This window comes from Trachypithecus francoisi, unplaced genomic scaffold (genome assembly GCF_009764315.1).
Source record: "Trachypithecus francoisi isolate TF-2019V2 unplaced genomic scaffold, Tfra_2.0 Lachesis_group6, whole genome shotgun sequence".
NCBI classification, from domain to species: domain Eukaryota; kingdom Metazoa; phylum Chordata; class Mammalia; order Primates; family Cercopithecidae; genus Trachypithecus; species Trachypithecus francoisi.
In genome coordinates, this window is record NW_022681471.1 from 53,376,051 (window position 1) to 53,390,784 (window position 14,734).

General features: G+C 39.2%; 1 protein-coding gene across 5 annotated transcripts in view; it reads right to left on the reverse strand.

The window, feature by feature from the left end:
* DIAPH2 (diaphanous related formin 2) overlaps nucleotides 1-14,734 on the reverse strand; it is a 947,390-nt gene that overhangs the window by 499,773 nt on the left and 432,883 nt on the right. For all 5 annotated transcript variants that reach the window (XM_033201830.1, XM_033201829.1, XM_033201828.1 and 2 more), the window contains one exon: nucleotides 4,891-4,992. In XM_033201830.1, the coding sequence (XP_033057721.1) occupies nucleotides 4,891-4,992 (102 nt within the window). The remainder of the gene's footprint in view (nucleotides 1-4,890; nucleotides 4,993-14,734) is intronic.

Genomic DNA, 14,734 nt, shown 5'->3' on the forward strand with positions numbered 1-14,734 from the left:
ATACTATTTATGGTTTAAGGAGAGGAAAGGTTTCGAAAAGGAGCTTAAACTCTTTTATCAAATGCCACATAGATACAGAATAAGATAGGACTGAAAGAGTCCACTTGATTTTCCATTCATGCAAATGCATTCAAGAAATATTTGTTAAGCACACGTGAATAAAATCAACATGACTCATTCATTTATAGAACTTGCAATATAGTTGAGATTATAGACAGTCAAGAAGTAACCTCATAAATAAACATTTAATTAAAATCCATGATAATTTCTAGAAAGGAAAATTTAAAAGGTAATCTGGGAGAGTTTAGTAGGGAGATCTATTTCTGACTGAAAGGCAAATGAAGGTACCACTGGGAAAGCAAAAATTAAGCTATGACTTGAAGTATAAACAAGAGAGGAAGGGAACAAGCGGGAGTAAAAGAGCAGCATGTGCAATGGTCCTGAGCAGGAAAGAACATGGTAAGTTCAAAAATAAAATGTGGCTGAGGCATAGTGAGCAAGAGGCCAAATAGCAGGTGATAAAAGTAGGAGAGGTGGGCAGGTGCCAGACCAGATAGTGTATTCTAGGTCACGGTAAGAAGTTAACGCTTTAGCTTTAGTGCTATAGAACAGCACTGGTATTTTAAGCAGATAAAAATTATGATGCAATACAGATACACTCTAGAAACATCATACTAAGAGTCGTGCCGAGACAGATTTGGAGAATGGAAAAACTGGTAGTGGGAAAAACAAGATAAATGTATATTGTGATGGTTAATTGCAATGATGATTCTGGCTTGGGCTAAGATGGTGGTAATGGAGACAAAGAGAAGTGAGTATACTCGATGTGTATTTTGGATGTGAACAGGATTTAAGGGCCTTTCCTAGTTCAATTTCAATGCATTATTTAAGGCAGAATTCTGATCACCATTGGTTGAACAGTGAATGAGAGTTAAGGAAGTAGAGAGAAAAAGGAGACTGATCTTTGAAAAAAACTGATGCTAGGAAATGGAGAGAAGGCAGTAGCAAGCAGAAACCTCAGTCAGGAAGGATTTTTATTCATCCATCCACCCATCTATCCACTCCTTTCCAGGCAGCAAATGACTGAAGATTTTCTTTTTTTCTGAACAGCAGAGCAGAGTGGAAACTGACAAATTGAGGAAGTAATAAAATAACTAACAGAAGGAAAGAAAGTAAGAGATACTACCACCTAAAGTAGGCAGTGCATAACAAAGCCCAAAACTGAAGTGAGAAGATTAGCATGTAGTAGAGCATCACATACACACCCACATACCCACAACCCAGGAGCACAGTGGCTAAAACACTGGCTACAAATACAGACTGCTAACATTTGAATCATTTGAATTCTGACTACTAGTTACTGTGTGACCTTGGACAAGTAAACTAATCTTCCTTGGGCCCAGTTTCCTCCTCCCTTTTTTTTTTTTTGAGACGGAGTCTTGCTCTGTGGCCCAGGCTGGAGTGCAGGGGCCTGATGTCAGCTCACTGCAAGCTCCGCCTCCCGGGTTCAAGCGATTCTCCTGCCTCAGCCTCCTGTGTAGCTGGGATTACAGGCATGTGCCACCATGCCCAGCTCATTTTTGCATTTATTTATTTATTTTAGATGGAGTCTCATTCTGTTGCCCAGACTGGAGTGCAGTGGTGCTATCTTGGCTCACTGCAAGCTCCGCCTCCCGGGTTCACACCATTCTCCTGCCTCAGCCTCCCAAGTAGCTGGGAGTACAGGTGCCTGCCACCACGCCCAGCTAATTTTTGCATTTTTAGTAGAGATGGAGTTTCACCATGTTAGCCAAGCTGGTCTCGAACTCCTGACCTCAGGTGATCCGCCCACTTCAGCCTCCCAAAGTGCTGGGATTACAGGCGTGAGCCACCGCGCCTGGCCAATTTGTGTATTTTTAGTAGAGATGAGGTTTCACCATGTTGGCCAGGCTGGTCTTGAACTCCTGAACTCAGGTGATCCTCCCACCTTGGCCTCCCAAAGTGCTGGGATTACAGGCATGAACCAACACACCCAGCATCCTCATCCTTAATATGGAGCCATTAATAGTGCCAAACTCGCCGGGTTGTCATGAGAAATACGTAAGTTGGTGGAAGTAAAAATGCTTCTCATAGAATCTGACAAGTTAAGTCTTCAATATTTATTTTGTTTCTATCCATACTAATATCAACAGCAATAATGTTAATGATAAATTGAGCTCCTCTTTTTCTGAGGTTTGACACAGAATGAGTAAGTAAAAGATATATAGCTAGAGAAAACTTTGTAGGTAGAAGAGATATTGGAGGTTTTGAAGTCAAAGTGCTTTCTTTATTCTCTGGCAAGTAACAGGTTAGGATGTTCGTGGTAAGTTAAAAGAATGGGGAGGAGACAGAAGACTTGAGGAGAGAAGGAAAGGTATGGTATGGCCACTATGGAAAAATGAAAGGACGCAGAATAGGGAGCGAGTGAAATAACTGTTAAAATGGCAGTGAGAGTCTGATTGAGGTAAAGGCTAAAATGTCAAAAAGATACCAATTGACTCACTTCACCAAAGGGAACAGAAAGGAAGAAAGCAAGACAGTCAGAAGTACAGTGAGAATGTGAAGGAGCTTGGATTTCATTCTGTAAATTCAGGGAGATACTGGAGGTTTTCCATATAGAAATCATGTGATAAATATACTAATAATGTTAACAAGAGAAGTGAGCAGAGGCAATGAGCCTTTCCAGTTTGGAGCCTCTCTCATTACTGCAGATGATTCTATTAAACAGTTTCCAAAATTGTCCTCACATTAGGCTGTTGATATATGTTTAAGGGTTAAAAAGTGTTTGGATGTACACACACAGAAGTGAATTGAATTTCAGCATACACCTAGAGAAATAAGTTTTAGTAGAATTTCTATTGTTACAGATTTAAATTATACTACTTTCTAATTTCAGGCTCAGACTTGGGCTTAATAATTGTCCTGTAATTCAATTTCATAAACATTTATTTACTGTCTATTTTATACATAATATTGTTCTAAACACTGAAAAGTACACATTTAAAAGACTAAAGTATATCATTGTTTAAAAATTATTTCCTTGATGTGAATGCAGCTAAACTTTATTGGGCAAATCCTGATTGATACTATCTTAGGTAATTTACATGGTGTAAACTAGTTTGTAATGTCCTTCAATTTTTCCCTCCACAGACATGTAGCTAAGAATGGTGAGAGTAAATAAGGGGACTAGGTTACTTCATGTACACACGGCCTCAGAATTATTTATGGTTATGTGCATAAACAAGAAATCTCTTCCATTTTCTATTTTGCTTTGAGTTCAGAAGGTATATTGCTTTTTATGTCCCCAAACTTCATTTCCTCAGTGTGGTACCAAGGATATGCCTCTTGAAAGGACTTGCTTGGCAAACTAATACATCTTCCAAGATAAACTGCATTCAGAAAAAAAAAAAATGACTTCAGAGAAATCGTGTAGTGTACCTACTGTAAAACTCATAACCATCATGACACAGCTGAATTCTCAGAGGGTATATAGCCTTGCTTCAATTATAATATGGATCCAAGCAGCTCAGGCTTCAAATGTGGACTTTGGTCTAAATAACTGTATTACTCAATATTGTGCTAAATTGCTTTTAGTTAACAAATGATATCTATCAAATTTAGAATTTAGTTAATTCACCTTGTTCAAAAATAAGAGAAATAAATACCTTTCTCAGATACCATTATATGCTCTATCTGATCCCAAATATACATTCCTGATTTTCTTTGCAAGAATTTGACAGAATCCTTCTACATAAGTGTAGTCAATGCCATGTCTCAAAATTAATAAATATGGGTAAGCATTTATTGCACATGTTCAAAAGGAACATGCTCAGTCTCATCTAGCACAGTTTGACTTTAAACAGGATTTTTAAACTGCAAGGTATCAAATTAGATCAATTCTAACATACTATACTATTTAAAAGTTTACAGAATATTTTGGATAAGGCTGAAAATGTTTGACTATTAGGTCCAATGGTAATTTTAAAATTCTTAGTATGCAAATGGAAAATGTTCAGGGAGCCAGGGTAAAGTTGGTCACCATAATGGAGCTATTTATTCATATGGCAAACAAACTTGCACTGAACACCTAAGTAAAAAATAGCTTTTTCTCCAAGAAATTAAATAAATCATAGTGCCCTCTTTTCCTGCCATTTTTTGTTTTTGTTTTTGTTTTTTTGTCAACTATTTGAATAGTCAGTTTGGGGAATACTTAATATATAACTATAATCTTGAATTCAAAATTTATACTTATTCATCTTTTGTACCCCTTAATATGAAGGGCGGGATAAGAAAAAATAATTCATTCTAATAATAATTTAACTACATGATGATTTCAAGACATGATGTATAAGATTTTCTTCCCAACTAAAACAGCACGTTTCAAGCTTTAAATCAATTAATGACACTATATGAAATCTAAAATCCTTGTACTTTTTCTGACACGATATATACACTAGAAAAAGAGTCTCTATTACTTTGCTAATTATCTAGTAAATATCCTTTTATTTTAACCTATTTTTGGGGGGTCAAATTCTAACATTAAGATCTAAATGGAAGGAAAAATAGCCCACATAATAATAATGCATACTGTTTGGATATATTAATAGAATTAAAAATTGGCACTGTTATACAAAAGATCCCCTGAGATATTTTGAAGTATTTTATGAATGAGAATATTTTATTATTTTTCAATGCCATGACAAATAATAATAGGTAAAAAAGGATTTTTTTCTGACAGCCAATATTATATTAAATTATGTAGCAATACAGTAATGAAAAAATAATTGACAACTGAAGTGTCTTTCTTTTCACTGTTTCTGGCAAGTGTTAACCTCCCAGCTGAGTTTGTGGTCCCTCATGTTGTATACATACCACAACTCCAAATTGTTCAGGCTCACAGAGGTCATCATATTCATTCTTAAGCTCTGCTAATTCATTGAGTATCTTCTGCTCAGGAAGATGTTTCACAAGGTTCTAAAAAGAAATAAAAGTATAAAAGTTTAGTGTTTTGGCCGGGCGCGGTGGCTCAAGCCTGTAATCCCAGCACTTTGGGAGGCCGAGACGGGCGGATCACGAGGTCAGGAGATCGAGACCATCCTGGCTAACACGGTGAAACCCCGTCTCTACTAAAAAATACAAAAAGCTAGCCGGGCGAGGTGGCGGGCGTCTGTAGTCCCAGCTACTCGGGAGGCTGAGGCAGGAGAATGGCGTAAACCGGGAGGCGGAGCTTGCAGTGAGCTGAGATCCGGCCACTGCACTCCAGCCTGGGTGACAGAGCAAGACTCCGCCTCAAAAAAAAAAAAAAAAGTTTAGTGTTTTAGTATTAGAATTTTTAAACATGCGTTAACAATTATGAAAGTGATTAATTAGGACAGAAAATTTCTGATTATGGTTCTGTTATGGTACCAGAGTATCAGCCCTTCCCCGCCCCTCCAAAATTTGACCTAAAAATGAACTACAATAAATTGTGAATAAAATGTATAAACTTGTTTGGTATTTGTACAATATAGCATATAGATATTGAATAAAAGATCATATAAGAATAAATGGTATTCCAAAATTGAGTAAACTTCTGGGACTTAAACATATAGAATAATTTTAAGCTTTATTTCCAGTCATAATAATTAGTCAATCTAAACTAAAAACAGAAAAATACTATGTAGAATTTGCTTATGTACAATAATACTAAAAAAGAAAGGATCAACTCTACTATTCATAATTTTTCAAAACCTGGAATCATCTTCAATCTTATAAATTACACTTGGTTTGCACAACATCTCCCATTACCTACAATGCCTATATTTAAGTACACAATGCATTCCTACTTTTAATGGAGAATCAAGCAAAAGTGATGAAGTCTGATGCATGCTCAAATTTGATGACTCTTATGAAGTGAATGTTTGTGTCCCTCCAAAATCCTTATGCTGAAATCTAATTCTCAACGTGATTATTCTTAAAGGCAGCGCCTTTGAGGGGCAGTTAGGTCGTAAGAGTGGAGCTCTCACAAGTACGATTAGTTCCCTGTTAAGAAGAGGCCAGAGAACTAGCTTGCTCTCTTTCCACAATGGAAGCATGCAATGAGAAGTTAGCAGTCTGCAACCCAGAAGAGAGCCCAACTATGTTGACATCCTGAACTTGGACCTCCAGTCTCCAAGATAGTGAGAAATAAATTTCTGTTGTTTATAAGCCTCCCAGCCTTATACAAAACATCCCAGCTAACAAAAGCAAAATGTACATTCTTCTCAAGTGCACATAAAACATTTTCCATGATAATCATGTCAGGCCACAAAACAAGTCCTAATACATTTTTAAAAATTAGTATCATACAAAATACCTTTGTGATCACAAGTGAATGAAACTAGAAAGGAATAACAGAAGGAAAAGTGGAAAATCCTCAATTATGTAGAAATTAATAAATAAAATTTTAAGCAACAAATGGGTCAAAGAAAGAACCACAAGGAAAATTAGAAAATACCTTGAGAGGAATGAAACTACAAATACAACATATCAAAACATATGGAATGCAGTGAAAGCAGTGCTAAGAGGGAACATTATAGCAGTACATGTCTACATTAAAAAAAAAAAAGACTTCAAAACAATAAACTAACTGTACATCTTAAGGAACTAGAAAAAGATGAGCAAACTAAAGCCAAAGCTAACAGCAGGAAGGAAACAAAGATTAGAGAAAAACAAGATAGAAAACTTAAAACCTGCCAGGTGTGCTGGCTCATGCCTGTAATCCCAGCACTTTGGGAGGCTGAGGCAGGTGGATCCCTTGATCTTAGGAGTTCAAGACCAGACTGGGAAACATGGCAAAACTCTGTCTCTACAAAAAATACAAAAAGTAGCCAGGCCTGGTGGCTCATGCCTGTGGTCCCAGCTACTTGGGAGGATCACTTGAGCAAAGGAGGTTGAAGTTGCATTGAGCTGTGATTGTAACACTGCACTCCAGCCTGGGCAACAAAGTGAGACCCTGTCTCAAAAAGAGAAAAAAAAAAAAAAAAAACAAAAAAGAAAGAACAGAAAAGAAAAAGAAAACTTTAAACCATATAGAGAAAATTAATGAAACAAGCCAAAAGTTGTTATTAATTGTATATAGTACGTTTCATGCTATGATAAGACATACCGAGCTGGGAAGAAAAAGAGGTTTAAGGACAGGCGCAGTGGCTCACACCTGTAATACCAGCACTTTGGGAGGCCAAGGCAGGTGGATCACCTGGGGTCAGGAGTTCAAGACCAGCTTGGCTAACATGGTGAAACCCCATCTGTACAAAAATACAAAACTTAGTCGGGCAAGATGGTGGGTGCCTGTAATCCTAGCTACTCGGGAGGTTGAGGTGGGAGAATCGCTTGAACCTGGGAGGCGGAGGTTGCAATGAGTCGAATCATGCCACTGCACTGCAGCCTGGGCAACAGAGCAATACTCCGTCTCAAAAAAAAAACAAAAAAAGGTTTAACTGGATTACAGTTACACATGGCTGGGGAGGCCTCAGAATCATGGTGGAGCGAAGGGCACTCTTATATGGCAAGTGGCAAGTGAAAATGAGGAAGAAGCAAAAGCAGAAACCCCTGAATAAACACAATCAGATCTCGTGAGACTTATCACTATCCGAGAATAGCCGGGAAAGACTGGCCCCTATGATTCATTACCTCCCCTTGGGTCCCTCCCACAACAGTGTGGAATTCTGGAAGATACAATTCAAGTGAGATTTGGGTCGGGACATAGCCAAGCAATATCAAGTTAGTTCTTTGAAAAGATCAAAACAAGCAAACAAACAAACAACAAACAAACAAAAAAACCCACAAACCGTTAGCTAGATTGATGAGTTTAAGAAAAAGAGAAAGGGCGGAGCAAGATGGCCGAATAGGAACAGCTCCAGTCTCCAACTCCCAGCGCGAGCGACACAGAAGACCGGTGATTTCTGCATTTTCAACTGAGGTACTGGGGTCATCTCTCTAGGGAGTGCCGGACAATCGGTGCGGGTCAGCTGCTGCAGCCTGACCAGCGTGAGCTGAAGCAGGGCGAGGCATCGCCTCACCTGGAAGCGCAAGGGGGAAGGAAATCCCTTTTCCTAGCCAGGGGAACTGAGACACACAACACCTGGAAAATCGGGTAACTCCCACCCCAATACTGCGCTTTAAGGAAACAGGCACACCAGGAGAATATATCCCACACCTGGCGGAAGGGTCCCACGCCCACGGAGCCTCCCTCACAGCTAACACAGCCGTCTGCGGCGATCTATCCGCAAGGCAGCAGCGAGGCTGGGGGAGGGGCGCCCGCCATTGCTGAGGCTTAAGTAGGTAAACAAAGCCGCTGGGAAGCTGAACTGGGTGGAGCTCACAGCAGCTCAAGGAAGCCTGCCTGTCTCTGTAGACTCTACCGCTGCGGACAGCGCACAGCTGCAGTCCATAGGGGAAAGAGCGGGGCCGCTGCAGACCCGAACGACTCTGTCTGACAGCTTTGGGGAGAGCCGTGGATCTCCTAACGCGGAGGTTGAGATCTGAGAACGGACAGACTGCCTGCTCAGGTGGGTCCCTGACCCCCGAGTAGCCTAGCTGGGAGACATCCCCCACTAGGGGCAGTCTGATACCCCACACCTCACAGGGTGGCGTCACCCTGAGAGGAAACTTCCAAAGAAAGAATCAGACAGGTACACTCGCTGTTCAGCAATATTCTATCTTCGGCAACCTCTGCTGCTGATACCCAGGCAACAGGGTCTGGAGTGGACCTCAAGCAATCTCTAACAGACCAACAGACAGTCCTTCTGACTGTCAGACGGAAAACTATCAAACAGGAAGGACACCTATACCAAAACCCCATCAGTACGTCACCATCATCAAAGTCCAGAGACAGATAAACCACAAAGATGGGGAAGAAGCAGGGCAGAAAAGCTGGAAATTCAAAAATAAGAGCGCATCTCCCCCTGCAAAGGAGCGCAGCCCATCGCCAGCAACGGATCAAAGCTGGTCAGAGAATGACTTTGACGAGATGAGAGAAGAAGGCTTCAGTCCATCAAACCTCTCAGAGCTAAAGGAGGAATTACGTACCCAGCGCAAGAAACTAAAAATCTTGAAAAAAAAGTGGAAGAATTGACAGCTAGACTAATTAATGCAGAGAAGATCATAAACGAAATGACAGAGATGAAAACCATGACACGAGAAATACGTGACAAATGCACAAGCTTCAGTAACCGACTCGATCAACTGGAGGAAAGAGTATCAGCGATTGAGGATCAAATGAATGAAATGAAGCGAGAAGAGAAACCAAAAGAAAAAAAAAAAAAAGAAAAAAATGAACAAAGCCTGCAAGAAGTATGGGATTATGTAAAAGACCAAATCTACGTCTGATTGGGGTGCCTGAAAGTGAGGGGGAAAATGGAACCAAGTTGGAAACACTCTTCAGGATATCATCCAGGAGAACTTCCCCAACCTAGTAGGGCAGGCCAACATTCAAATTCAGGAAATACAGAGAACGCCACAAAGATACTCCTCCAGAAGAGCAACTCCAAGACACATAATTGCCAGATTCACCAAAGTTGAAATGAAGGAAAAAATCTTAAGGGCAGCCAGAGAGAAAGGTCGGGTTACCCACAAAGGGAAGCCCATCAGAATAACAGCAGACCTCTCGGCAGAAACTCTACAAGCCAGAAGAGAGTGGGGGCCAATATTCAACGTTCTTAAAGAAAAGAATTTTCAACCCAGAATTTCATATCCAGCCAAACTAAGCTTCATCAGTGAAGGAGAAATAAAATCCTTTACAGATAAGCAAATGCTTAGAGATTTTGTCACCACCAGGCCTGCCTTACAAGAGACCCTGAAGGAAGCCCTAAACATGGAAAGGAACAACGGTACCAGCCATTGCAAAAACATGCCAAAATGTAAAGACCATCGAGGCTAGGAAGAAACTGCATCAACTAACGAGCAAAATAACCAGTTAATATCATAATGACAGGATCAAGTTCACACATAACAATATTAACCTTAAATGTCAATGGACTAAATGCTCCAATTAAAAGACACAGACTGGCAAACTGGATCAAGAGTCAAGACCCATCAGTCTGCTGTATTCAGGAGACCCATCTCACATGCAGAGACATACATAGGCTCAAAATAAAGGGATGGAGGAAGATCTACCAAGCAAATGGAGAACAAAAAATAGCAGGGGTTGCAATCCTAGTCTCTGATAAAACAGACTTTAAACCATCAAAGATCAAAAGAGACAAAGAAGGCCATTACATCATGGTAAAGGATCAATTCAACAGGAAGAGCTAACTCTCCTAAATATATATGCACCCAATACAGGAGCACCCAGATTCATAAAGCAAGTCCTTAGACCTACAAAGAGACTTAGACTCCCATACAATAATAATGGGAGACTTCAACACTCCACTGTCAACATTAGACAGATCAACGAGACAGAAAGTTAACAAGGATATCCAGGAATTGAACTCATCTCTGCACCAAGCGGACCTAATAGACATCTATAGAACTCTCCACCCCAAATCAACAGAATATACATTCTTCTCAGCACCACATCGCACTTATTCCAAAATTGACCACATAATTGGAAGTAAAGCACTCCTCAGCAAATGTACAAGAACTGAATTATAACAAACTGTCTCTCAGACCACAGTGCAATCAAACTAGAACTCAGGACTAAGAAACTCAATCAAAACCGCTCAACTACATGGAAACTGAACAACCTGCTCCTGAATCACTACTGGGTACATAACGAAATGAAAGCAGAAATAAAGATGTTCTTTGAAACCAATGAGAACAAAGATACAACATACCAGAATCTCTGGGACACATTTAAAGCAGTGTGTAGAGGGAATTTATAGCACTAAATGCCCACAAGAGAAAGCAGGAGAGATCTAAATTGACACTCTAACATCACAATTAAAAGAACTAGAGAGGCAAGAGCAAACACATTCAAAAGCTAGCAGAAGGCAAGAAATAACTAAGATCAGAGCAGAACTGAAGGAGATAGAGACACAAAAAACCTCCAAAAAATCAATGAATCCAGGAGTTGGTTTTTTGAAAAGATAAACAAAATTGACAGACCGCTAGCTAGACTAATAAAGAAGAAAAGAGAGAAGAATCAAATAGACGCAATAAAAAATGATAAAGGGGATATCACCACCGACCCCACAGAAATACAAACAACCATCAGAGAATACTATAAATGCCTCTACGCAAATCAACTAGAAAATCTAGAAGAAATGGATAATTTCCTGGACACTTACACTCTCCCAAGACTAAACCAGGAAGAAGTTGAATCCCTGAATAGACCAATAGCAGGCTCTGAAATTGAGGCAACAATTAATAGCCTACCCACCAAAAAAGTCCAGGACCAGATGGATTCACAGCTGAATTCTACCAGAGGTACAAGGAGGAGCTGGTACCATTCCTTCTGAAACTATTTCAATCAATAGAAAAAGAGGGAATCTCCCTAACTCTTTTTATGAGGCCAACATCATCCTGATACCAAAGCCTGGCAGAGACACAACAAAAAAAGAGAATTTTAGACCAATATCCCTGATGAACATCGATGCAAAAATCCTCAATAAAATACTGGCAAACCGGATTCAGCAGCACATCAAAAAGCTTATCCACCATGATCAAGTGGGCTTCATCCCTGGGATGCAAGGCTGGTTCAACATTCGCAAATCAATAAACGTAATCCAGCATATAAACAGAACCAAAGACAAGAACCACATGATTATCTCAATAGATGCAGAAAAGGCTTTTGACAAAATTCAACAGCCCTTTATGCTAAAAACGCTCAATAAATTTGGTATTGATGGAACGTACCTCAAAATAATAAGAGCTATTTATGACAAACCCACAGCTAATATCATACTGAATGGGCAAAAACTGGAAAAATTCCCTTTGAAAACTGGCACAAGACAGGGATGCCCTCTCTCACCACTCCTATTCAACATAGTGTTGGAAGTTCTGGCTAGGGCAATCAGGCAAGAGAAAGAAATCAAGGTATCCAGTTAGGAAAAGAAGAAGTCAAATTGTCCCTGTTTGCAGATGACATGATTGTATATTTAGAAAACCCCATTGTCTCAGCCCAAAATCTCCTTAAGCTGATAAGCAACTTCAGCAAAGTCTCAGGATACAAAATTAATGTGCAAAAATCACAAGCATTCTTATACACCAGTAACAGACAAGCAGAGAGCCAAATCAGGAATGAACTTCCATTCACATTGCTTCAAAGAGAATAAAATACCTAGGAATCCAACTTACAAGGGATGTCAAGGACCTCTTCAAGGAGAACTACAAACCACTGCTCAGTGAAATCAAAGAGGACACAAACAAATGGAAGAACATACCATGCTCATGGATAGGAAGAATCAATATCGTGAAAATGGCCATACTGCCCAAGGTGATTTATAGATTCAATGCCATCCCCATCAAGCTACCAATGACTTTCTTCACAGAATTGGAAAAAAACTGCTTTAAAGTTCATATGGAACCAAAAAAGAGCCCGCATTGCCAAGACAATCCTAAGTCAAAAGGACAAAGCTGGAGGCGTCACGCTACCTGACTTCAAACTATACTACAAGGCTACAGTAACCAAAACAGCATGGTACTGGTACCAAAACAGAGATATAGACCAATGGAACAGAACAGAGTCCTCAGAAATAATACCACACATCTACAGCCATCTGATCTTTGACAAACCTGAGAGAAACAAGAAATGGGGAAGGATTCCCTATTTAATAAATGGTGCTGGGAAAATTGGCTAGCCATAAGTAGAAAGCTGAAACTGGATCCTTTCCTTACCCTTATACGAAAATTAATTCAAGATGGATTAGAGACTTAAATGTTAGACCTAATACCATAAAAACCCTAGAAGAAATCTAGGTAGTACCATTCAGGACATAGGCATGGGCAAGGACTTCATGTCTAAAACACCAAAAGCAATGGCAGCAAAAGCAAAAATTGACACATGGGATCTAATTAAACTAAAGAGCTTTTGCACAGCTAAAGAAACTACCATCAGAGTGAACAGGCAACCTACAGAATGGGAAAAAATTTTTGCAACCTACTCATCTGACAAAGGGCTAATATCCAGAATCTACCAAGAACTCAAACAAATATACAAGAAAAAACAAACAACCCCATCAAAAAGTGGGGAAAGGATATGAACAGACATTTCTCAAAAGAAGACATCCATACAGCCAACAGACACATGAAAAAATGCTCATCATCACTCGCCATCAGAGAAATGCAAATCAAAACACAATGAGATACCATCTCACACCAGTTAGAATGGCAATCATTAAGAAGTCAGGAAACAACAGGTGTTGGAGAGGATGTGGAGAAATAGGAACACTTTTACACTGTTGGTGGGATTGTAACTAGTTCAACCATTATGGAAAACAGTATGGCGATTCCTCAAGGATCTAGAACTAGATGTACCATATGACCCAGCCATCCCACTACTGGGTATATACCCAAAGGATTATAAATTACTCTACTACAAAGACACATGCACACGTATGTTTATTGCGGCACTATTCACAATAGCAAAGACTTGGAATCAACCCAAATGTCCATCTGTGACAGACTGGATTAAGAAATGTGGCACATATACACCATGGAATACTATGCAGCCATAAAAAAGGATGAGTTTGCGTCCTTTGTAGGGACATGGATGCAGCTGGAAACCATCATTCTTAGCAAACTATCACAAGAAGAGAAAACCAAACACCGCATGTTCTCACTCATAGGTGGGAACTGAACAATGAGATCACTTGGACTCGGGAAGGGGAACATCACACACTGGGGCCTATCAGGGGAGGGGGGGAGGAGGGAGGGATGCATTGGGGAGTTATACATGATATAAATCATGCACATGTACCCTAGAACTTAAAGTATAATAAAAAAAAAAAAAAAAGAAAAAGAGAAAACTTAGTAATTAAAATCGAAAAAAAGTGGACATATTATTGATTTCATAAAAAGAAAAAATTACAAGAGAAAATTATGAACAATTATTTACCAAAAATTTGAATAACCTAGAAGAAATGGACTAGTTGCTAGAAATTAAAAAAAACTACTAAAATGGACACAAGAAGAAATAGAAAATCTGAATAGATCTATAACAAGTAAGTAGATTGAATCAGTAATCAGAAACCTCCACATGAAGAAATGCATAGGACCCAATAGCTTCACTGGAATTCTACCAATATTTAAAGAAGAATGTTATACCAATTCTTCTCAACTTTACCACAAAAATGAGATGGGAAAGAACTATCTCTTTCTATGCAGCCATCATTACCCTGATAAGGAGGTTGGTAGATATACTCAAAAAAAAAACAACAACTCTAGGCCAATATATCTTATTAATACAAATGTAAAATTCCTCCAAAAAATACTAGCCAACTGAATTCAGAAGCCATAAAAAGGAGTATACACCATGATCAAGAGCAATTAGGCAAAAAAGAAACAAAAAGACATGTAATTAGGGAAGGAAGAAGTAAATATTTCTGCTCACAGATGACATGATCTTATATGTAGGAAACACTACATCATCCGCAGAAAACTGATGGAGCTAATAAATGAATTCAACAAAATTGAAGGTACACAATCAATGTGCAAAACACAGTTTGCATTTCTATGCACTCACAATGAACGTCTATAAAAGAAATTAGTAAAACTATTCAACTACAATAGCATCCCAATAAAATACCTCTCACACTCA